General features: G+C 44.3%; 1 protein-coding gene across 1 annotated transcript in view; it reads left to right on the plus strand.

Moving 5' to 3' along the window:
• Nucleotides 1-23,127, plus strand: part of ABI3 (ABI family member 3) — a 230,943-nt gene that overhangs the window by 183,148 nt on the left and 24,668 nt on the right. The window contains exon 9 of the mRNA XM_069237784.1: nucleotides 19,198-19,323. Within this exon, the coding sequence (XP_069093885.1) occupies nucleotides 19,198-19,323 (126 nt within the window). The remainder of the gene's footprint in view (nucleotides 1-19,197; nucleotides 19,324-23,127) is intronic.

A 23,127-nucleotide genomic window follows, 5' to 3' on the forward strand; every position in this document is an offset into this window, starting at 1 on the left:
CTGCCATGCGCACAGCACCTGTGCTGAAGGCACCTGACTACTCCAAGGAGTTTGTTGTGCAAACAGACGAGTCAGACCATGGAATTGGAGCAGTACTCTCACAGCTTAATGAAGAGGGCCTAGATCAACCTGTAGCCTTCATTAGCAGGAGGTTACTTCCCTGGGAACGTAGGTGGAGTGCCATAGAATGTGAAGTTTTTGCTGTGGTTTGGGCACTAAAAAAGCTAAGACCCTACTTGTTTGGGACTCACTTTCAGTTTCAGACCGACCACAGGCCCCTCAGACGGTTAATGCAGATGAGAGGTGAGAATCCAAAACTGTTGAGGTGTTCCATTTCCCTACAGGGGATGGACCTTACGGTGGAACACCGCTCTGGTACAGAACACGCCAAAGCTGATGGTCTGTCCATATTCTTCCGCCTTAGTGATGAGAACTCCCATGAGGTTGGGTAGTTGCTCCCCACTTTCAGCTGGGGGGGGGGGACATGTGTTAGACTTTTCATCCTTGATGTGGTTCCCCTAACTTTTTGCCTCTGTTTCCCAGGTTGTTGATGTGTGCTGGAGTCTGTTTTTGCTGTTTTTGTTACTCTCTGAACCTTACCACTAATATCCAGCGCTAACGTAACGTGCAAGTGCTCCTGCATAAAAATGTGTATGTAAATGGCTTTCCATGATTGGCATATTTGATTTACTGGTAAGACCCTAATACAGTGCACTAGAGGTGCCCAGGGCTGTAAATCAAATGCTATTAGTTGGCCTGCAGTACTGGTTGTGCCACCCACATTAGTAGCTCTGTAAACATGGCTCAGACCTGCCACTGCAGTGTCTGTGTGTGCAGTTTTAAACTACCAATTCGACTTGGCAAGTGTACCCAAACAGTAACAGCAATACAGGTGCAGAAAGTGTGAGGGGTTACTGCACCTATGCTGCTTTCACTCTCTCTTGTTTCAATGCAGTATACCAGAGTTCTCTCGCCATTCACTCCTCCATGATGGATTCTCCCAATATACCTTCACTTGTGGCCCTTAATAAGTCTCTCATGATGCACGTTTTTAAAGGAAAACGAGCTGCAAAAAGAAAAAATACCGAAACCTTTTTGTTTCGTTTTTTTCAGAGCAGGCAGTGGTCCATAGGACCACTGCCTGCTCTGAAAAAATATTTTTTGTGAGCATTCACAAAGGGGAAGGCCCTTTTGCGAATGAGTAACCATCCACTTCAAGTGGATGGTAACTGCGAGTTGGTTTGCGACCGCTTTCGCGGTCACAAAGCAACTCTACATCGTGTTGCGGTCGCAAAAAGGAAGGGAACACCCCTTCCTATTTGCGAGTCGGAATCACATTTTGCGAGTCGGTACAGACTCGCAAAATGTGAGTCTGCATCGCGTTCAGCCTTTTACGCGAGGCGCAAAAGGCTTCCTACATCTGGCCCCGAATTCTGCTGCACCTATACTGCTTTTGTTCTCTTGTTTCACTGCAGTATGCGCAGAACTGTTTCTCCAAGCACTCTTCCATGATGGATTCTTCCACTATACCTTAACTTGTGGCCCTTAACAAGCCTCTCATTATGCCCCTGGGGCAGCCCTCAAGGTCCCTTGTTCTGTTAATATAAACACAGACCTAACTCTCTGGGAAAAATCAGTGTGTGTGTGTAGTCTTTCCCACAAAGACACCCTGCAACACACAATTAACAAGCATTGACAAAGAGAGTAGGTCTTGCCCGTGCAAGAGCTATTAGCTTTGCCAATACGTTTTAGCCATTTTGTACACCAGCGTGGCTGCTATTCAGTATGACTAAAAGTTATTGGCGTAGAGGAGAGTGGCGTGGAGTGTCATAGAGTGGAATGATGAAGAGTGGAGTAGAGTGTTGTAGAGTGGAGTGGTAGAGAGTGTCATGTATTGGAGTAGCATACTATGGAGTCACGTAGACTGGCATCACTGGAGTGGCATACAGTAGAGTGGACTGGTGTAGAGTGCATTGGTGTAGAATGTTGCAGATTATAGTGGTGTACAGTGGCATTGAGTGCAGTGGCATACAATGAAGCGTTGTGGAATGCAGTGACAGATTAGAGTGCTGCATAGTAGAATGGCACAGAGTAGAATAGAGTGGAGTGGTGCAGAATGGAATAGTGTTCAGTGGCATAATGTGCAGTGGCACAGAGTAGAGTGGTTTAGAGTTGGGTAGAGTAGAGTGGCGTAGAGTAGAGTAGCATAGAGTGGTGCAGAGTGGAGTGGCATAGAGTGCAGTGGCATAGAGTGGTGCAGAGCAGAGTACCATGGAGCGGTCCAGAGTAGAGTATAGTGCTGCAGAGTACAGTGGCATTGAGTGCAGTTGTGTTGAGTGGAGTAGTGTAGGGTGGAGTAATGCAGAACAGAGTGTTATAGAGAGCAGTGGGATAGAGTATAGTGATGCAGAGTAGAGTGAAGTGGAGTAGAGTGCAGTGACAGAGTACAGATCTGTAGAGTACATTTGGATAGAGTGCAGTGGTTAAGAGTAGAGTGGTATAGAGTGCAGTGGCACAGAGTAAACTGTTTCAGAGTAGAATGAAGTGGTGTAGAGTGGAGTGGTATAGTGTAGATTGTAGTTGTGTGAAGTGACAGGGTGTAATGGCACAGAGCAAAATAGTGTAGATTGTAGCGTCATAGAGAGCAGTGGTGCAGAGTAGATTAGAGTGGTGTTCAGTGGACTGTCAGAGAGTGCAAGTTACAGAGTAAAGTGCATTAATGTAGAGTGTATTGGCATAGAGTGCGGTGTTGCAGAATGGCGAAGAGTACAGTGGCATAGAGTAAAGCTGTGCAGAGTAGATTGGTATGGCCTAGACTGGAGTGGAGTAGGGTGCAGTGGTGAAGAGTGCCGTGGTGTAGAGTAGAGTGGCGAAGAGTGCATTTGAATAGAGTAGAGTGTTACAGGGTAGAGTAGAGAGGTGTAGTGTGAAATGTCATAGAGTGTAGTGACATGGAGTGGAGTGGAGTGGTGCAGAGCGCAGTGGCATGGAGTAGTGTGAAGTGGTGCAGAGTAGAGTGCAGTGATGTGAAGTGGTGCACAGTAGAATGGAGTGGCGTTAAGTGGAGTATTCATGGTGTGGTAGCACACTGCCATTGCAGACAACATCTTTTCAATTGAAATGACTGTCACCTTTGCACAGACATACAGTTTTACTAATAAAACTATACAGTGCATAGACGAAAATGTGTGGAAATTGCATCACCTAGCGTAAAGATTTGTTCTGAGCATATTAAGGTATTTGTTTCCAACACACTTTAGAAATAACCAAAATGTGCTTCATTTGGGTTCCTAAGTCTAATATATTCTGAAATACATTCATTGTTCATTTAAATGTTGTGTGCTAGAAACAAATCTTTCCTAGCCCAAGTATCCAGCAAAATTGTCACATAAATCCTTTCACTTTGAAGTTAGAGAAAGAAAACTAAGCAATTTCCCTCGAAAGACAGCACCTGACATTTGACCTTGGTCTTTGAATGCACAGCAAATGTGATGATCTAATAACAAGGTGTACAGGCCTGTTTGCAGAAAAGGAGCACTCGGAAGGATACTGTTTATAAGGTTTTGTCAAGGGAAGGTACGAACTCAAGCTGGACAGCCTAAAACAAATAAAGCCAATAAATGGAAAGGAAGAAAATGTTAGTTACAAACCACAAAGTCGATGGCAAGCAACAGGCAGAATGCATTCATTGGTTAACTTTCTGAATGTCCCCAGGATATCTTTAGCAAACTAGACAACTGCGCTGTCTGGTGGCTGCAACCTAAAAAAAGGGACAACAAGCAGAAGAAAGAAATGCTTCACAAAAGTACACAGACCATGCCTTTGTAGTCTTCCCACATTAATGTGTTCACCTGCTATGTTGCACAAGTCTGACTTTATTCACCCTACATTTACCGGTCTGTCTCCCAAATTGTACAAGTCAACTTTATTCACTCTGTGACCTACTCAGGCGTCCTTTAGGTAATGGCTGCTTTACTCCCTCAGCAGTTTTTTCATACAGCAGGATAGTTCGGTATCACTAAAGTTCATATGGCCAACACTATGCATATTAATTTCATACTAGAACACTTCATAATAATATTTATTATTCCTAAGAATAATTATTCTGCTGCAATCAATCAAACCTGTATGGTGTGCATATATATATATATATATATACATATATATATATATATATATATATATATATATATATATATATATATATATATATATATATATATATGTTTAATGGCATGTGTAGCTGGAGATACACATGCTTTGCATAGCTCTTCCGACATCTAGGGGGTCATTCTGACCCTGGCGGCCGGTGGCCGCCAGGGCCACCGACCACGGGAGCACCGCCAACAGGCTGGCGGTGCTCCCACGAGCATTCTGACCGCGGCGGTTCAGCCGCAGTCAGAAGCGGCAAGTCGGCGGGCTCCCGCCGACTTACCGCTGCTCGGGGGAATCCTTCATGGCGGCGGAGCGCGCTCCGCCGCCATGAGGATTCTGACAGCCCCTACCGCCATCCTGTTCATGGCGGGAAACCCGCCATGAACAGGATGGCGGTAGGGGTTGCCGCGGGGCCCCTGGGGGCCCCTGCCGTGCCCATGCCAATGGCATGGGCACGGCAGGGGCCCCCGTAAGAGGGCCCGCAAAGTATTTCAGTGTCTGCCTTGCAGACACTGAAATACGCGACGGGTGCAACTGCACCCGTCGCACCCCTGCAACTACGCCGGCTCAATTCTGAGCCGGCGTCCTCGTTGCAGGGGCATTTCCTCTGGGCCGGCGGGCGCTCTTTCGGAGAGCGCCCGCCGGCCCAGAGGAAATGTTTAAATGGCCGCCGCGGTCTTTTGACCGCGGTGCGGTCATTTCACGGCGGTACCTTGGCGGACGGCCTCCGCCGTCCGCCAAGGTTAGAATCACCCCCCTAGTGTATGGCTCGGAGTGTTACAAGCTGTTTTGCTTCGAAGAAGTATTTTTGGAGTCACAGGATCGAGTGACTCCTCCTCTCGGTTCCAATGCCATAAGCATCGACTCCATTGTTAGATTGTTTTCTTTCCGCGGTCAGGTTCGGACGTGTTTTCTTTCGCTCTGAGATTTCGATTTGGAAAACCACAGAAAACGTTCTTATTCGGCGGTATTGTTTTGATCACGTTTCCCATCTAGCATCGAACCAGTAGTACTGTCGGAACCTTCATTTTTCACCCTTCGGGGAGTGTGTACCCGACTCGGGCCTGTTCCGGCCTACCGCATAAGAAGCCTGATGGATCAGACTCCATTCCAATTCTGCCCTCGGTGCCACGCGAAGTACCCCTATACAGACCAACTCTTGGATTGTAATTTGTGTCTTTCTCCAGACCATCGGGAGGAAGATTGTGAGGCCTGTCAATCTATTCGATCAAAAAAGATCCTCCGAGATCGCAGAGCCCGAAGACTCAAAATGGCGTTGAAAAGCAGCAAACATCTGGACGTCATGGAGGAAGAGCAGGCGTAGGCAGCAGTCTCCATCCGAGACACAGACTCTGAACAGGAATCAGAAGACAACAGACCCATCACAGCTGGTCAGCATGTGAGTACGTCTGCACCTACACCCCTGCACAACATCTAAAGGCCTTGGGTATACCACTGCTGGAAGGCCTTGGTTCGGCCCGAAAAAAGACTGTTGGCGACCATCCTTCGGAGTAGAGCAAATCTGTAAAAAGCACCATTTCTGACTCCAGTAAAATACCCCATTCTTCGGAGTACAAAATTCGGCAATTGGCTTCGGAGCTGAGACCTTCGACTACTTTTTCGGGACCGAAAAAACTACACAATTCGGAGCTGAAAAAATCGTCATATACAGAGGAACAAGGACTTTTAAAAAAATTGAGAGAATCTCATAAGACTTCTGAGGAAGAGCTTGAAATTGAACCACTTTTACAGGTTATGGATGAGAGACAGTCCAGAATACATATCCATAATGAGACAGGAAGAATTATCACTGCACCTCCTTCGAAGACAAAAAGAAAGCTGACTTTCCAAGAGGAATTGGACTCTGTACAGCCACCAGCAAAGGTGCAAAAACAAAAGGAGAAGCCACTACCTCTCCATACTTCTCTTCCTCAATCTCCACAATTATCTTTCTCACCTCACAACAGCCCACCACCACTGCCTTCTCCAAAACATTCTTTATATTCACAAGGAGGTACGGCAGACCCATGGGATCTCTAAGACCCTGATCCCATCCCAGATAATGACCCAGATATTTACCCATCAAAACCTTCTGCTCCAGAAGATACCACTGCATACACCCAAGTAATATCCAGGCCAGCAGCTTATCATGGGGCAACCATGCATTCAGAGCCATTAGAAGAAGATTTCTTATTTAATACACAGACCACATTTTTAGTGAGCCTGTAAAAGCTAGGATTATCACAACTAGAATTGATAAAACGTATAAACCTGCACCTTCTGACCCAGATTACATTACTCACCAGGTTCCCTCCTGACTCAGTGGTAGTCAGTGCAGCAAGAAAGAGGGCAAATAGCCAGTCTTCAGGAGATGCACCACCTCCTGATAAGGAGAGTAGAACATTTGACGCAGCAGGGAAAAGAGTTGCTACACAAGCAGCAAATCAGTGGAGAATTGCAAATGCTCAGGCACACTTGGCCAGGTATGATAGGACCCATTGGGATGAAATGCAGGATATTATACAGCATCTCCCAAAAGAGCACCAGAAAAGGGCACAACAAGTAGTAGAAGAGGGGCAAACGATTAACAAAAATCAGATAAGATCCGCCCTTGATGCTGCTGATACAGCTGAAAGGAGTATAAACAATGCCATCACAATCAGAAGACATGCATGGCTGCGCTCCTCTGGTTTTAAACCAGAAATTCAACAGACAGTACTTAACATGCCTTTTGATAAAAAGCACCTCTTTGGCCCAGAAGTGGACACTACTATTGAAAAATTGAGGAAGGACTCGGAGGCTGCAAAAGCAATGGGCGCTTTATACACCACCCCATATAGAGGGTGCTTTTGCAGGCCACAGTTTCAAGGAGGTTTTAATCCACAATCCTCAGAGGCTTCCACCTCCCAAACAAAGCAATCACAACAAACCCAGTAGGTGGGTTTAGAGGATCCTATAGAGGTCAATACTTCAGAAATAGAGGTAACTTCAAAAACTCTAAACAGACAACACCACAGCCTAAACAGTGACTTCCTTCCCTCCCCTCCACTCCACACATCTCCTGTAGTGGGAAGACTACAGCAATTCCACTCCCATTGGCAAAATATCACCACAGACAACTGGGTATTATCAATTATCCAAAATGGCTATTGCCTAGAACTAATATCCACCCCTCCAAACATTCCACCATAATATCACAAGTTGTCCCCTGAACATACAGGTCTCCTACAACAAGAAGTACAATCTCTACTGTTAAAGCAAGCAATAGAATTAGTTCCACAGTCTCAACAAGGAACAGGAGTATACTCACTATACTTCCTAATTACCAAAAAAGATGGCACCCTCAGGCCCATATTATACCTCAGGCCCCTCAATCTATACATTTTGTCATTTTGTCAGAGCATTTTCACATGGTAACTCTGCAAGATGTTATTCCACTACTGCAAAAACAAGATTTTATGACTGCTCTAGATCGCAAAAAAGCGTATTTCCACATACCCATCCACCCAGCTCACAGAAATTACCTCAGGTTTGTCATAGCAGGAAAACACTATCAGTTCAAAATGTTGCCATTTGGCATAACAACAGCTACTAGAGTGTTCACAAAGTATCTAGCAGTAGTAGCGGCTTACTTAAGAAGACAACACATCTATGTATTTCCATATCTAGACGATTGGCTAATAAAATCAAGCAATCTTACACAATGCCAAAAAACATACTCGTTATGTGATAGAAACTCTGCACACACTAGGGTTCTTTCTAAACTACCAAAAGTGACACCTTCAACCAGCACAAGTACAACTGTACCTAGGTGCTATCCTAAATACTCAACTAGCTCTAGCGTATCCAAATACACAAAGAATACAAGCTTTCCAAAATGTAATACCACTCATACAGCCAAATCAACAATACAGTGTAAGATTTATCATGAATATTCTAGGAATTATGGCATCTTGCATAGCAACAGTCCCACATGCAAGATTAAACAAGAGGCCCTTACAACAGTGCCTTGCACAACAATGGTCACAAGCATTCACTCTTGAAGAACCTTTTTCCAAGTGCACAAACATAAGGTTGTACTAAGAACAAATGCAAACTTTCTACCAAAAGTAGTATCTCCATTTCACATCAATCAAACAGTGGAATTGCCAGTCTTCTTTCCACAGCCAGATTCTGTGGCAGAAAGAGCGCTTCATACCCTAGATCTCAAAAGAGCCCTTATGTACTACATAGACAGAACTAAAGATTTTCGGAAAACAAAGCAATTTTTGTTGCTTTCCAACAACCACATACAGGCAATCCTATATCAAAACAAGGTTTAGCAAGATGGATTATTAGATGTATACAAACATGTTATATCAAAGCAAAGAGACAACTTTTGATCACTCGTAAGGCACATTCTACAAGAAAGAAAAGTGCATCAATGGTGTTTTTAGGAAACATACCAATGGTTGATATATGTAAAGCAGCTACATGGTCAACCCCTCATACATTTACAAAACACTACTGTGTTGATGTGTTCTCAAAACAGGAAACATAAAGGTCTGATTAAAAGAGGTCAGCAAATATCAGTTGCAAATATTCAACCAACTATATGTTTGTCATCCAGTAATGCTGAATTAGGCACAAACTAAACATGTTTATGCTCATTTCCGGCTGTGCAAATTGAGGTTTTTAACAGTTGCTCCTGAGGACAGTATTAATAAAACAGTAATCATTTGCTTTCAGGCAAGAAGTCTTAGCTGTTGGTGAATACTATTTTAAATAGTATCTGCTGAATGCCTATAGTTTTCTTTCAAAACAAATCAATGTACTTTCTCACACATTAGGAGAATGTTTGTACCAGTGTGTTAAATCATAATTATGCCTAAATATTGCAATACCATATAATAAGTCTCTCTGGTGGGCAAGCGAGGCTCTGACATATTTGTTTGTTGCAATTCTACATTTTGTGTGCTTTTTGAAAAGAGTTTAGAATTATTGAGTAGCATTTAATTGCAAGCAGAGCGTATGACCAAAAACACATAACAAAGATTATACACGAAATCCTCAATAATTCCCTTTGAAGGTAATTTTGCAGTTAAGAGCAGTGCTTTAAATGGGCCGGTACTGTCCGGTACTGAGTACCGGCACTTTTATATTTTGAGAGGGAGAGTACCGGCACTTCTCAAGAAAAACGTAATACTTTTAATTGGGGAGTACCGGCACTTCTCAGAAACAAGCAGGTACTCTGCTACAGAGTACCTGCACTTCTACTTTTCCATTTCAAGCACTGGTTAAGAGCATAGGCCAAATTCAACCCCTGTAAGTTACAATAGGGTTTTGCGTCAAAAGGCATGGCTGGCTGCATTGGAAAGCTCATGTACCACCCATGCAGCACCCTCTAGGCACTAAGTAATGGAAAACAGTGCTTTGTGTTACTTTTAGGGTACTTTACGGCGCAAAACAGGTTTTGCACTGGAAAGTAAGGCCCAGTATCTGAAAGGAGTCACACAGCACAGTGCAGTAGCCAAAAATGCTGCACTGCCATGCGTGGCAAGGAGAGAGCAGAAGAGCACCATATTCACATAGATATGTCTCTCTTCTCCCCTCTCCCTAGCGCCGGTGCTGATTTCTGCTGCTGTGCGCCACGCACACACCTTAGCGCCATAGTGCTAGGGTTGGTGTGTGTGTGTGAGTCTAGCAAAGGTTTTGTACAGGAAGAGTATCCTTCCTGTACAAAATACTATGCCCAGACAAGTGGAAAGCTTTTCCTACTCTGTATGCATGCTGTACAGTGCAGCACACGTGCAAAGTCGGAAAAGCAGGGAGAAATAAAAAAAACTCTCCGTTTAACACCTGCTTTTCAGCTGTGTTAATTTTTGGCGCTTAAACCTTTCTTCTGATGTTTCAGAATAGGGTTTAGCATCAAAAAGCATGGGTGGTACGCCCATGTATCACCCTTGTAACGTCCCCTTGGCGCAAAGTAATACAAAGCAGCGTTTCGCACTGATATGCGCTACTTTGCCACACAAACCAACACAAATATCGATTTTGGTTTGTTTGTGAATGCCAAAAAACAGTTTGCCGTTGATTTAGTGTTACAATAGTAATGCTAACCCGATGCTAAACCATTGAGAATCTGGGCCAATATTAGTAAAAAAAACATTTTGTGCTGGTTAGCGTCACCTCTGTGATGCTAAGCCAGGACAAAATCTTTGTAAATCTCCCCCAAGGAGAACAGGTTCTTGCCCTAGCTTCCTCTGGTGATCAACATATGTTATCCGGGCAAATCACGTTATGTCTCGGTGTCTCAATTACAACAGCTAGTTTTATCTATGAGAGGCTTTCAACAGTTTTTTAAAATTTCTTGTGGGATAAGCTTCACAGAGTTCAAGGTAAAGGAAATTCCTCAATATAACACCCTACCTGCCTCACGTCCTGTCAAAGAAACAGACTAAAACAAAAACCTCAATGGTCGAAACACATTGACTGCAACCAGATGTCATACAGAACATAAAGAAGGAACAACTTAATGGCATGGGAAGAAACACAAATATTTTAGAACTTTCCCACTTTTGTGTTCCCCCCTCAGTGGAAACTCCACATGGAACAGGAACCACCTTTAATTGCCTGTTAAGTTCTGCCATCCCAAATGTTTGGGAGTGTGAAAATAGAGATACTGCAGGTATCACAATATTGAATGTATTGATGTTTCTCTAGTAAAAGCAGCACCAAACTAAGCTTAAAAACTCAACTATACCATAAATGCATAAGGTGATGGATATTTTGCTCACAGGTCACCCAATTTGCTATATTATTTGTTTATTTCATGAGAAATGTAACTCATTTTAAAAGCCGAAACTGCAGAATACAGTAAGTTATTTCCACTAAAATTGTCTGTGTGTATGATTACTTTGATATGAATTAAATGACATGAATTACACGTGATATTCATTTTCATGAATTATGAAAATCTTTGATATATATTACAATGTTATAAAAGTGCAAATAATGTTAGGTACCTCAGAAAACAGCAGGGCAGTACACAAGAGATAACTATGACATTGGTTGTGTGACGTTATATTAAGATGGATATTGGCCAACTGCTTTACTTATCAACACATTCTCATAAGTAAATATTTGCTTTTTTTAATTACACACCTATTAACCTAGACTTACAATATGATGTAGTGGTTAAACGATGCCATGGTTGCGATATTTTTTTGTCATGCGACATTCTGCTTACCACCTGAGGGATACTTTCCAATTGCTGCTGCTGCCCACCAGGGGTACTTCACACATAATTCCACACATTATCCCCTATGTCATGTTGTTGGGAGACAAAGTACACCCTGCCCAACCCACTACCACTTGCCTCTCTCACCAGATTAAAATAACATTTTGAAATAAATGAGTTATCTTTTCCTTACCATTTGCCGTGTTTCTTGTGCTGGTCACTGCACACTCCATTTGGACAATGTCATTTCTGAATGGCAACTGTGCTGGCTATTACAGAAGTTTTAACCTTTTTCTGACTTGTTCAATCAATATCCTAAATGACCAGCCACGAGGGTGCCAGGAACTACAGTGTTAAGGACTGGATGATGAGAATGTTGAATTGCTTCTTGATTGCTCAAAGAAGGGGCAACTCCTTGGCAGAGGGACTGTCACCAGGTGTTGGGACAGTTTGCCTCCCTGTTTTCCTTGATCCCAGGGGTCACACACTTGTGCACACATGATGTGGACACTGGAGACAGTACACCCATTAAACAAAAGGTTTACAGGGTGAGTGACAAGGTAAGGGCTAGGATCAAGGATGAGGTATCACTAGAGGTTATAGGGGTTATTTAGCATTCCAGCTGTCCTTGGGCCAGCCCTGTGGTTTTGGTCCCAAAGGCTGCTGCTCCTGGTGCCACCCCAGAACACGGGTTCTGTGTGGACTACCGGGGTCTCAATGCAGTCACTAAAACTGACGCACACCATATCCCCCAAGCTGATGAGCTCATATATCGGATGGGAGCTGCCAAATACCTCAGCATGTTTGATTTAACGTCTGGGTATTGGCAAATTGCTTTTACTGAGGGAGCCTCCCAAGACCCAGACTGAGGTGATAGCCTTTTTAGGTCTAACAGGATACTATAGGAGGTTTGTCAAGGGGTATGACACAATTGTTGCTCCCTTGACTGAGTTGACCTCCAAGAAGCAGCCCAGAAAGGTGATCTGGACTGAGTCTTGCCAGACGGCTTTTGATGCCCTGAAGGCTACCATGTGCACAGCACCTGTGCTGAAGGCACCTGACTACTTCAAGGAGTTTGTTGAGCAAACAGACGACTCAGACCATGGAATTGGAGCAGTACTCTCGCAGCTTACTGAAGAGGGTCTAGATCAACCTGTAGCCTTCATTAGCAGGAGGTTACTTCCCAGGGAACGTAGGTGGAGTGCCATAGAACGTGAAGCTTTTGCTGTGGTCTGGGTGCTGAAGAAGCTAAGACCCTACTTGTTTGGGACTCTCTTCCGGGTTCAGAAAACCACAGGCCCCTCAGATGGTTAATGCAGATGAGGGGTGAGAATCCAAAACTGTTGAGGTGTTCCATTTCCCTACAGGGGATGGACCTTACGGTGGAACACGCCCTGGTACAGAACACACCAATGCTGATGGTCTGTCCAGATTCTTCCACCTTTGTGATGAGAACTCCCATGAGGTTGGGTAGTTGCTCCCCACTTTCAGCTGGGGGGATATATGTTAGACTTTTCATCCTCAGAGTGGTTTCCCCTAACCTTTTGCCTCTGTTTCCCAGGTTTTTGATGTGTGCGGGACTCTGTTTTTGCATTTATTTTACTCTAGGAACTTTACCACTGCTATCCAGTGCTAACGTGCAAGTGCTCCTGTATAAAAATGTGTATGTAATTGGCTTTTCATGATTGGCATAACTGATTTACTGGTAAGTCCCTAGTACAGTGCACTAGAGGTGCCCAGGGCCTGTAAATCAAATGCTACTAGTGGACCTGCAGCACTGGTTGTGCCACTCACATTAGTAGCTCTGTAAACATGGCTCAGACCTGCCACTGAAGAGTCTGTGTGTGCAGTTTTAAACTGCCAATTCGACTTGGCAAGTGTACCCACTTGCCAGGCCTAAACCTTCCCTTTTGTTACATGTAAGACACCCCTTAGGTAGGCCCTAGGTAGCCCCATGGGCAGGGTGCAGTGTATGTTTCAGGTAGGACATATACTAATGTGTTTGATATGTCCTGAAAGTGAAATACTGCTAAATTTGGTTTTCACTATTGCAAGGCCTGTCCCTCTCATAGGTTAACACGGGGGCTACCTTTAAAAATGATTAAAGTATAGATTACCTTTGGGAGCAGATAGACATGTGGAGTATGGGGTCTCTGAGCTCACAATTTAAAAATACATCTTTTAGTAAAGTTGATTTTAAGATTGTGTGTTTGAAAATGCCACTTTTATAAAGTGAGCATTTTCTTGCTTAAACCATTCTGTGACTCTGCCTGTTTGCGGATTCCCTGTCTGGGTCAGTGTGACAGTTGGGCTGTTTGCACCTCTCTCTAGACAGTATCACAAAGGGAGCTGGGGTGTAGCCTGCATATCCTGAAGAGCCATCTGTACTAGGAGGGAGAGGAGGACTGGTCACTCACACCTAAACGGGCTATGCCTGTCCTCACACAATACAGTCCCCAACCCCCTGGTGTCTGCCTGGGGCCTGGGCAAGGCAGGATTTCACAAACAAGAGTAACTTTTCTTTGAAGTAAGCCTACTTCAAAGGGCAAAATGAGTATAAGAAGGGCACCCAAAACCACAGACTTTAGATCACTTCTGGACTTCAAGAGGAACCTCTGCCTGGAGAAGAGCTGAAGAGCTGAGGAGAAGTGCTGCCCTGCCTGGGACTGTGCTTTGTGGAGCTATCCTGCAGTTGCTGCTTCTGCCTGTACAAGAGGACAAAGACTGGACTTTGTGTGCCTTCCTGCTTGTGAAGAGATCTCCCAGGGCTTGTCCTGAGCTTTCCTCCTATTGTTGTAGTCTCAGGGCAATCAAAGACTTTTCCCTCCACCACCTGGACTCTCTGTTGGGACTCCTGCCCTGCCAAGTGGTGCCCTATCCAGTTCCTGGGGCCTTGGAAGGTGAAGCTGGCAGACCAAGACTGAAAATCCACGCACAGACCGCCGAGCAGGGAAAATATCGACGCACCTTCCGAGACGTGGCTGAAAAATTATGCGCCGCCAGCTTCGCGCCAGGAAGCGACGCTCCACCGGCATCGCGGCTGGAAAATCGACACACGGAGCTGGAAGAGCAAGGCTCACACCCGCTGACGGAGTCTGTTAATGTCGCAACCCACATTGCGCGGTTTTGCTGAAACCGTGCGGCAGGATTTTCGACACAAAGCTTGCTGGGCGTGGAAAAACTACCCAATGCCTGCCCGGACTCGAGTGCTGCCCGAATTGACGCTTTGCTCCCCCTGCGGTGAGGAAAAACGACGCACAGGCAAACCAAAGATTCTGTAAAGGCCAGAATTGGCTTTGTTTTATGCCTGTATAAAATGTAATTTATGTATTTCATTGGGGAGAACCCCTAAAGCCCTAATTTTTTCAAATCCTGTTTTATTTGCATCTTTAAAGGGGGTGACCTTCCTTAAATCTCCCTTGTTATCTCTAACCTATCCCATTACCCTAATTATTTTTTGTTCCATGTTGAGATTTTTACTTCTGATTATTTGTTATTTCGATTTAATTATGTCGAGGTATTTTTCCTGATGCAATTAACATTAACCTGAAATGAACCATCACCCTGACCAATGCAAGCATGGAGGACACCCAGATCAATACAGACACAAAGGATATACTGACCAATGCAGGCACAGAGGTCATACAGGTCAATGCAAGCAAAAAGAAGGCACAGGTAAAAGCAGGCACAAAGGTCATACTGATTCAGGAATGCACAGAGGGCATATTGACCACTGCACGCACGAGACAGTTTCTATTGGTCATCACCCTGAATCTTCCTTTAATGTTTTAGCTGTCATTGCAGCGAGCCTCACAGTGACTTATTGTCAATGTGAAGCTTTCCATGCAGAGCCAGAGGCAAGGGTACTGCACAAGTAGGAGAGGCAACACAATAAAACAGCATGCTTCTTTCATACCTTTGATTCGCAACTTGCTGAACATTTCAAAACAAATGTTTGTGAAGCTTGTGTCCGCAGCTGGCGTCAGCAGTCCTGCTGTCCGTACCACTGTCCAAGATGGGCTGCCACCTCACTTCATATTCTCAGAGTACTTTGGGGCACATTTACAAGAAAGTGGCGCAGTGCGGTACTGCACCAAAATTAGCAGCACTGAGCTGTGTCAGTTTTGTGATGCAGGGATGAGTCATATCTACTAGAATACGGCACACCCCTGCTTTTCCCCCTGAACCGGCGCTAAATTAAGCAGCCTGCTTCAACGCAGGCATCCTTGCACAATACTGCAAGGGTGCCTCTGATGAGGGGTGTGATTGTTTATGTGCAGGAAGGTGTCCCTTCCTGCACATAAACAATTCTCCATGGCAATTTGCTTCTTCTATGTGTGCTGCAGAATGCAGCACACATAGAAAAAGCAAAAAACAGAGAGGAATAAAAGTATTCCTCCTCGTTGTGCCATGCTAACGCCACCCCTGGGGTGGCATTAGTTTTTGGCGCTGCCACAGATTTACGCCTTCTTCAAAATCTGAGGCAGGGTCAAAAGCAATGGGTGTTGCGGTGGAACGCCCACCGCAACACCCATTGCACACCCCTCTGACGCAGAAAACTGCATCCGAGGTGCCCACATTTACATGGAGACGTAAAACCACAAAAAGTGGCGTTACACAATGGTTAGCACCATCGGAGTGTCACAAAAAGAGATACGCCGGTGGAGCTAGGGCCTTGTAAATCTGGCCCTTTGTTTCCACTCCTGGACTTTCATTTGACATCCTAATAATTATGACAGAGGCAGACTGTGTTTGATTTCATTGAATTAATTGATTAGGATACTTTATATCGGTGATTTATAACAGACAAGTCGTGTCCTGGAATCATCATGTCTTGCTGACATGACGCAAGGTGTCATCTCTACCTTTGGAGTTGCTTTGATGAGGAGCATTCCAGGTTGGGCACAGTCTAGGACAGGGATGGGTGTGTGGCTGAAGGTGTCCAGTGATGGGAGGTAGGAGTTTTTTTTTGTTTTCATGCAAAAGGGATGCACGAGCTGCATGCAAGGGTCGCGGGGACTGTTTTTTTTAGTGCACAGCACATAGCAATGTTTCGTAGCAAAGCTATAGAATTTGAAGTATTTTAGATGGGCTACAGAAGTTTATTATTAATGTGCTACATAGCGCCTATTCCTCGTAAAACCTACTTCAGAACTTTGGAACACACTTTCTACAAAATGGGTCCAGAAGGCAGAAATCACTGTGGAGTGGCTGCGACATACATGGACACTATTCTCTTTCCCAACGTATATTTTTGGGGCGTATCGTGGTCCACCTATAACACAATACCCTTGCAGCACTTTCAGACACAAACTTGATTCTTCTAGGTTCTGAAAATAATAAGCATTATTTTCCTGAATGAATGGCACTTATTTTATCGACTTCAAAGGATGGAAAGTTCAGTGAACAAAACTGCAGCACGGTCTAACATGTTTGGACGTTTCTGTTTTTAAAAGCATGCTGTAACTATACATAGTAAAGAAGCCTTACCTAATTGTACTTACATACATTTACTAGTAAAATCTCCCATACATTCATTAATCAGCACGTGCAAGAAGGAGTGACCAACAATGGGGACTTTGAGCTTCCCTACACTGATACACAAATATCCATGAAACAGCTGTCACGCGTTCTGGAATGTTGTGCTTCTCGCTCTATAGATGACACCCTTCTGCCTATAAGAACACTCATTGATTTGGAAATACATTAATGGTGGTTGTTTCATAAACGATCTCCCAATAACTTAATATACTGTATGCCTAATGCGATTCAATTCTCAGTTGGCCACTTCTTACCAACCTGAAATATAAACTCGCCCATAAATGAAGGACTTCTCTTACAAACGCGCCAACATTTTAATACTAGTAAGAGGGAGATTGTGAAAAACGAATTGGAGCATTTTATTTTCCCTTTTGACACAATACATAAATACAGAAGAAACATACCCTAATCAATTACATGCACAGTTAAAATTAAAGTTCATTCATTAAGACATCAAACCAGCAGACATGTCTACAAAGACATAAGAGTACTCAATTGTAATGTGCTGCATATCATGGACTGTTTTCATTTGAAAGTGAAGTAATTATTGTATAATCTAATACATCAACAGAATAACTTTTCTTTTGTTATTGCAACCAATTCACTTTTCACCTTTCATTCAGTACCAACTGCTCATTGTAAACAGCAGGAAATGCCATGTAAAGTGCTAACACCAGTGCTTAATTTGAGCCAGTGGTTTCAGGTGCTCGTCACCGGTACTCAATTATCAATACACTGGTACGTATAACAGTCCGCCACATGGGTGCGCTGTATGTCTAATTTTGAAATGAGCACATCAGCTGTTTAATAATTTAATAGACATTAAAATGACCAATGTCTGCTTCCAAAACCATTCTTCTAGCTTTGGGTGGCCTGGAATAGTCTAAATTGTCATACTTGTGTGATGGTTAGCAGCTGGGTTGGTACTATCATTGGCAGCACTGGCAGGGTCAATGGGTAGTGTAACCTACAGTGGCTTTCTGATGAGGTCCCTGGCATTTAGTTTTCTACAAATTAGGCACTGGCTAACACTGTACATTCTGTATGCAACACATTTATCATAACATTGACTATACATCCAACAAAGCACGCATATGCTTTACAGATAGATACCACCATACTTACAACAACGTGCACCGTCACAATATTCCACGCATTTATTAACAGCAAACACTTTAGAAAGTACTCCTAACACCAGTCGAACACAGTGCAGGTAGGCCAGTAAATAGATATCATGGCTCCCAACACTGGCCGCGCCTCTAATGAATGCACTTACATATTTCTAGGCTAAGGAATACCCAAGCTAAACAAGCATTTACAATACAACGGGTCTCGCGTTTGCTCATGTTAGAGCTGATCGCGTTGTAAACTCCTAACCCGACTTTTCACCTAACGGGCAAAAGTGCATTTATGTACATAACCCGAAAAAGTGAAATTAACTATGTAAAGCGCTCGACTTCTGCCAAGCAAGATTGCGCTCGTAAATTAGAGAAAAAGAAGTCCACGAGCCCGATGGAAAACAGCGAGCCTCGCATGTTTTCTGTACTTGGTCGCTGCTCTCGAGGAGGGCTAGCCACCGGAAAAGGCATGACGTATGCGTGCCTTCGACTAATGAAAGCAAGCAGATTTTATTAGGCAAGCCAACGAACCAATAAAAAACACTGACGTGAAGTTGACAGGGCTCCGAGCCCTTTTCTAAATACAAAAGCGTCTCGCTGCGATATGCATGCGCGAGCGCATGCAACGCAGACTCGACCCTAAAAATGCCCAGATGGCACACAACCCTTTCTGGCAAGACTGCTGGCTAGAGTTATCAAACTACAACAAAACACCTACTGTAAGCAACAACAAAACACAAATACACCAGCGATGATACAATTTCACACATAAAATCAGAGTCCGTGGTGAATCCTTTAAACCAGAGGTTGAATTTACGCGATCCATAGGTGATCTGAGGACTTCTGTACTAACAGAAAGCACGCAACGCAAACAACAGTAAATTAAATACACGTTTGTTAGCTAAGTCCACTTTCAGTATAGGAACAAAGGTACAATGTCAGGTCTAGGTTCTTCCTATGATCCAGGTTCACACTCTCACACTCTTACTCAGTACTCTTGTGTTGTCTTTCTCTTTCTGGTCCAGGACTCTGAAGAGGCCTACGTGACATGCAGTGCACCACAAAACTCCAGATAAATGACACAAAATACAATAACGAATCATAGCGTAGCATAACGTAACGTAACATAACATAAAGTAACAGTTCTCGTTCTTTGTTCTGCAGTACCAGACTTCCACCTGCCACCACCACCACCGGACGATGCAGATTTTGAGCTTCCTCCTCCACCCCCTCCTGTGGATTACGACCCTGAGCAGCCTTCCTGGGTTCCGAATACTTACATGGAGAAAGGTATGACCAGCCGCGACCTCAATCAGGGTGTAATCCAGCCTCAGGATTTCTGGGTGTCAACCTCTTGGGCCATGAAAAACCTTGATTAAGTGACCAAGCTTCCAACAAGACATTTTCTCCAGAAGCACCTGTGTACACCTGATACTCTGGCTTGGCCTCTTGGCAGCACAAATAACACAAGTGCAAGGGAGACCGGTGCCATAACAAGGGGGTGGCATCAGTAATCTCCAGGAAAAATATGGTGGGGGCCTAGCATTAGTGGTACGATCAATAATTTAGGGCATCAAGGTCACTGCCTCTTGTTGATGGGGACCCCACTTCTGGTGGCAGTAACAGCAATACAGGTGCAGAAAGTGTGAGGGGTTACTGCACCTATGCTGCTTTCGTCTCTTGTTTCACTGCAGAATATCAGAGTTCTCTCTCCAATCAGTCCCCCATGATGGATTCTCCCAATATACATTCCCTTGCGGCCCTTAATAAGTCTCTCATGATGCACCTGGGCAAGCCGGCAAAGTCCCTTGCTCTTTTCAAGAAACACATGCCCGACTGTCTGGAAGAAATCAGTGTGTACAGTCCTTCCCACAAAGACACCCTGCAGCACACAATTAAAAATGAGCACAAGGAGTAGAAAGAAATGCTTCACACAAGTACATAGACCTTGCCTTTGTAGTCTTCCTACATTAACCTGTCCACCTACTATGTCGCACAACTTTATCACTGTGTGACCAACACAGGCTTCCTGTAGACAAAGGTTTGTTTACTCCTTCCACTGTTTTTTTCATACAGCAGCATAGTTCGTTATCACTAAAGTTCATATGTCCTACACTATGCATATTAATTCCACACCAGGACACTCCCTAATACAGGGAGCAGTAGGGGTGAGGGATCCTGCACCTCTTTGTCAGTATTAGTAACACAGGTACAGAAGGTGTGAGGGTTACCGCTCCTCTTTGTCAGTATCAGTAACCGGTACAGAAGGTGTGAGGGTTACTGCTCCTTTGTCAGTGTTAGTAACACAGGTACATGAGGTGTGAGGGCTTCTTCTTGGGGCTGTATCGGTAACATGCATACAGACTGTTAGAGGCTCCCTGTTCCTTTGGCTTTATAAGTAGCACAGGTACATAAGGTGTGAGAGTTACAGCTCCTCTTTGTCAGTATTAGTAACACAGGTACAGAAGGTGTGAGGGTTACTGCTTCCCTGTCAGTACTAGTAGCACAGGTACAGAAGGTATGAGGGTTACTGCTTCCCTGTCAGTATTAGTAGCACAGGTACAGAAGGTGAGCGGATTCCTGCACCTCTTTGTCAGTATTAGTGACACAGGAACTGAAGGTGTGAGGGTTACTGCTTCCCTGTAAGTACTAGTAACACAGGTACAGAAGGTGCCAGGGCTCCTGCACCTCTTTGCCAGTATTAATAACACAGGAACAGAAGGTGTGAGGGTTACTGCTCCTCTTTGTTAGTATTAGTAACACAGGTACAGAAGGTGTGAGGTTAGTGCTTCCCTGTCAGTACTAGTAACACAGGTACAGAAGGTGTGAGGTCTCCTGCACCTCTTTGTTAGTATTAGTAACACAGGTACAGAAGGTGTGAGGGTTACTGCTCCTCTTTGTTAGTGTTAGTAACACGGGTACAGAAGGTGTGAGGGTTACTGCTACCCTGTCAGTACTAGTAAGGTGTGATGGTTCCTGCACCTGTTTGTCAGTATTAGTAACAGACGTACAGAAGGTGTGAGGGTTACTGCTCCTCTGTCAGTATTTGTAACACAGGTACATGAGGTGTGAGGCCTCCTCTTGGGGCCATATCAGTAACACACATACAGACTGTTCGAGGGTCCCTATTCCTTTTGGGTTTATTAGTAACACAGGTACACAAGGCGTCAGAGTTACAGCTCCTCTTGTCAATAATAGTAACACAGGTACAGAAGGTATGAGGGTTACTGCTTCCCTGTCAGTACTAGTAACAGGTACAGAAGGTGTGAGGGTTCCTGCACCTCTTTGTCAGTATTAGTAACACAGGAACAGAAGGTGTGAGGGTTACTGCTTCCCTGTCAGTACTATTAATACAGGTAAAGAAGGTGTGAGGGTCCCTACACCTCTTTGTCAGTATTGGTAACACAGGTACAGAAGGTGTGAGTTTTAGTAACACAGGAACAGAAGGTGTGAGGGGGCCTTGTTCTTGAGGCATTATCGATAAAACACATACAGACTGTTTTTAGGGTCCCCGTTCCTTTTGGCAGATTTGCAACACAGGTACTGAAGGTGTGAAAGCCCATGTCACTTTTGGCTGTGTCAATAGTTTTCACTTAAAACTAATTACAATTGACAAAATCCCATTGAAGTGAATATTTGCTATTTAGAAAAAATGGAAAACAATGAATTCTGCTGCACCTATGCTGCTTTTTTTCTCTCTTGTTTCACTGCAGTATACACAGAACTGTTTCTCCAAGCACTCTTCCATGATGGATTCTTCCACTATACCTTAACTTGTGGCCCTTAACAAGCCTCTCATTATGTGCCTGGGGCAGCCCTCAAGGTCCCTTTTTCTGTTACTATAAACACAGACCTGACTCTCTGGAAACAATCAGTGTGTGTAGTCTTCCCACAAAGACACCCTGCATTACACAATTAACAAGCATTGGCAAAGAGAGTAGGTCTTGCCTGTGCAAGAGCTACTAGCTTTGCAATATGTTTTTGCCATGTTGTACACCAGCGTGGCTGCTATTCAGCATGGCTAAACGATAGTGGCGTAGAGGAGAGTGGCGTGGAGTGTCATAGAGTGGAATGATGAAGAGTGGAGTAGAGTGTTGTAGAGTGGAGTGGCAAAGAGTGTCATGTATTGGAGTAGCATACTATGGAGTCACGTAGACTGGCATCACTGGAGTGGCATACAGTAGAGTGGACTGGTGTAGAGTGAATTGGTGTAGAATGTTGCAGATTATAGTGTTGTACAGTGGCATTGAGTGCAGTGGCATACAATGAAGCGTTGTGGAATGCAGTGACAGATTAGAGTGGTGCATAGTAGAGCGGCGCAGAGTTGACTGGCACAGAGTAGAATAGAGTGGAGTGGCGCAGAATGGAATAGTGTGCAGTGGCATACAGTAGAGTGGTTTAGAGTTGGGTAGAGTAGAGAGTCGTAGAGTAGAGTGGCATAGAGTGGTGCAGAGTGGACTGGTATAGAGTGCAGTGGCATAGAGTGCTGTGGCATAGAGTGGTGCAGAGTAGAGTACCATAGAGCGGTCCAGAGCAGAGTACAGTGCTCTAGAGTGCAGTGGCATTGAGTGCAATGGTGTCGGGTGGTATAGTGTAAGGTGGAGTAATGCAGAACAGAGTGTTGTAGAGAGCAGTGGCATAGAGTATAGTGATGCAGAGTAGAGTGAAGTGGAGTAGAGTGCAGTGACAGAGTACAGATATGTAGATTACATTGGGATAGAGTGTAGTGCCTAGACTGGAGTGGAGTAGAGTGCAGTGGTGAAGAGTGCAGTTGTGTAGAGTAGAGTGGCGAAGAGTGCATTTGAATAGAGTAGAGTGGTACAGGGTAGAGAAGAGAGGTGTAGTTTGAAGTGGTATAGAGTGCAGTGACATGGAGTGGAGTGGTGCAGAGTGCAGTGACATGGAGTAGTGTGAAGTGGTGCAGAGTACAGTGCAGTGGTGTGAAGTGGTGCACAGTAGAGTGTAGTGGCGTTAAGTGGAGTATTCATGGTGTGGCAGCACACTGCATTGCAGACAACACATTTTCAATTGAAATGACCGTCACATTTGCACAGACATACAGTTTTACTAATAAAACTATACAGTGCACAGATG

This window comes from Pleurodeles waltl, chromosome 6, assembly GCF_031143425.1.
Source record: "Pleurodeles waltl isolate 20211129_DDA chromosome 6, aPleWal1.hap1.20221129, whole genome shotgun sequence".
Taxonomy (NCBI): Eukaryota; Metazoa; Chordata; class Amphibia; order Caudata; family Salamandridae; genus Pleurodeles; species Pleurodeles waltl.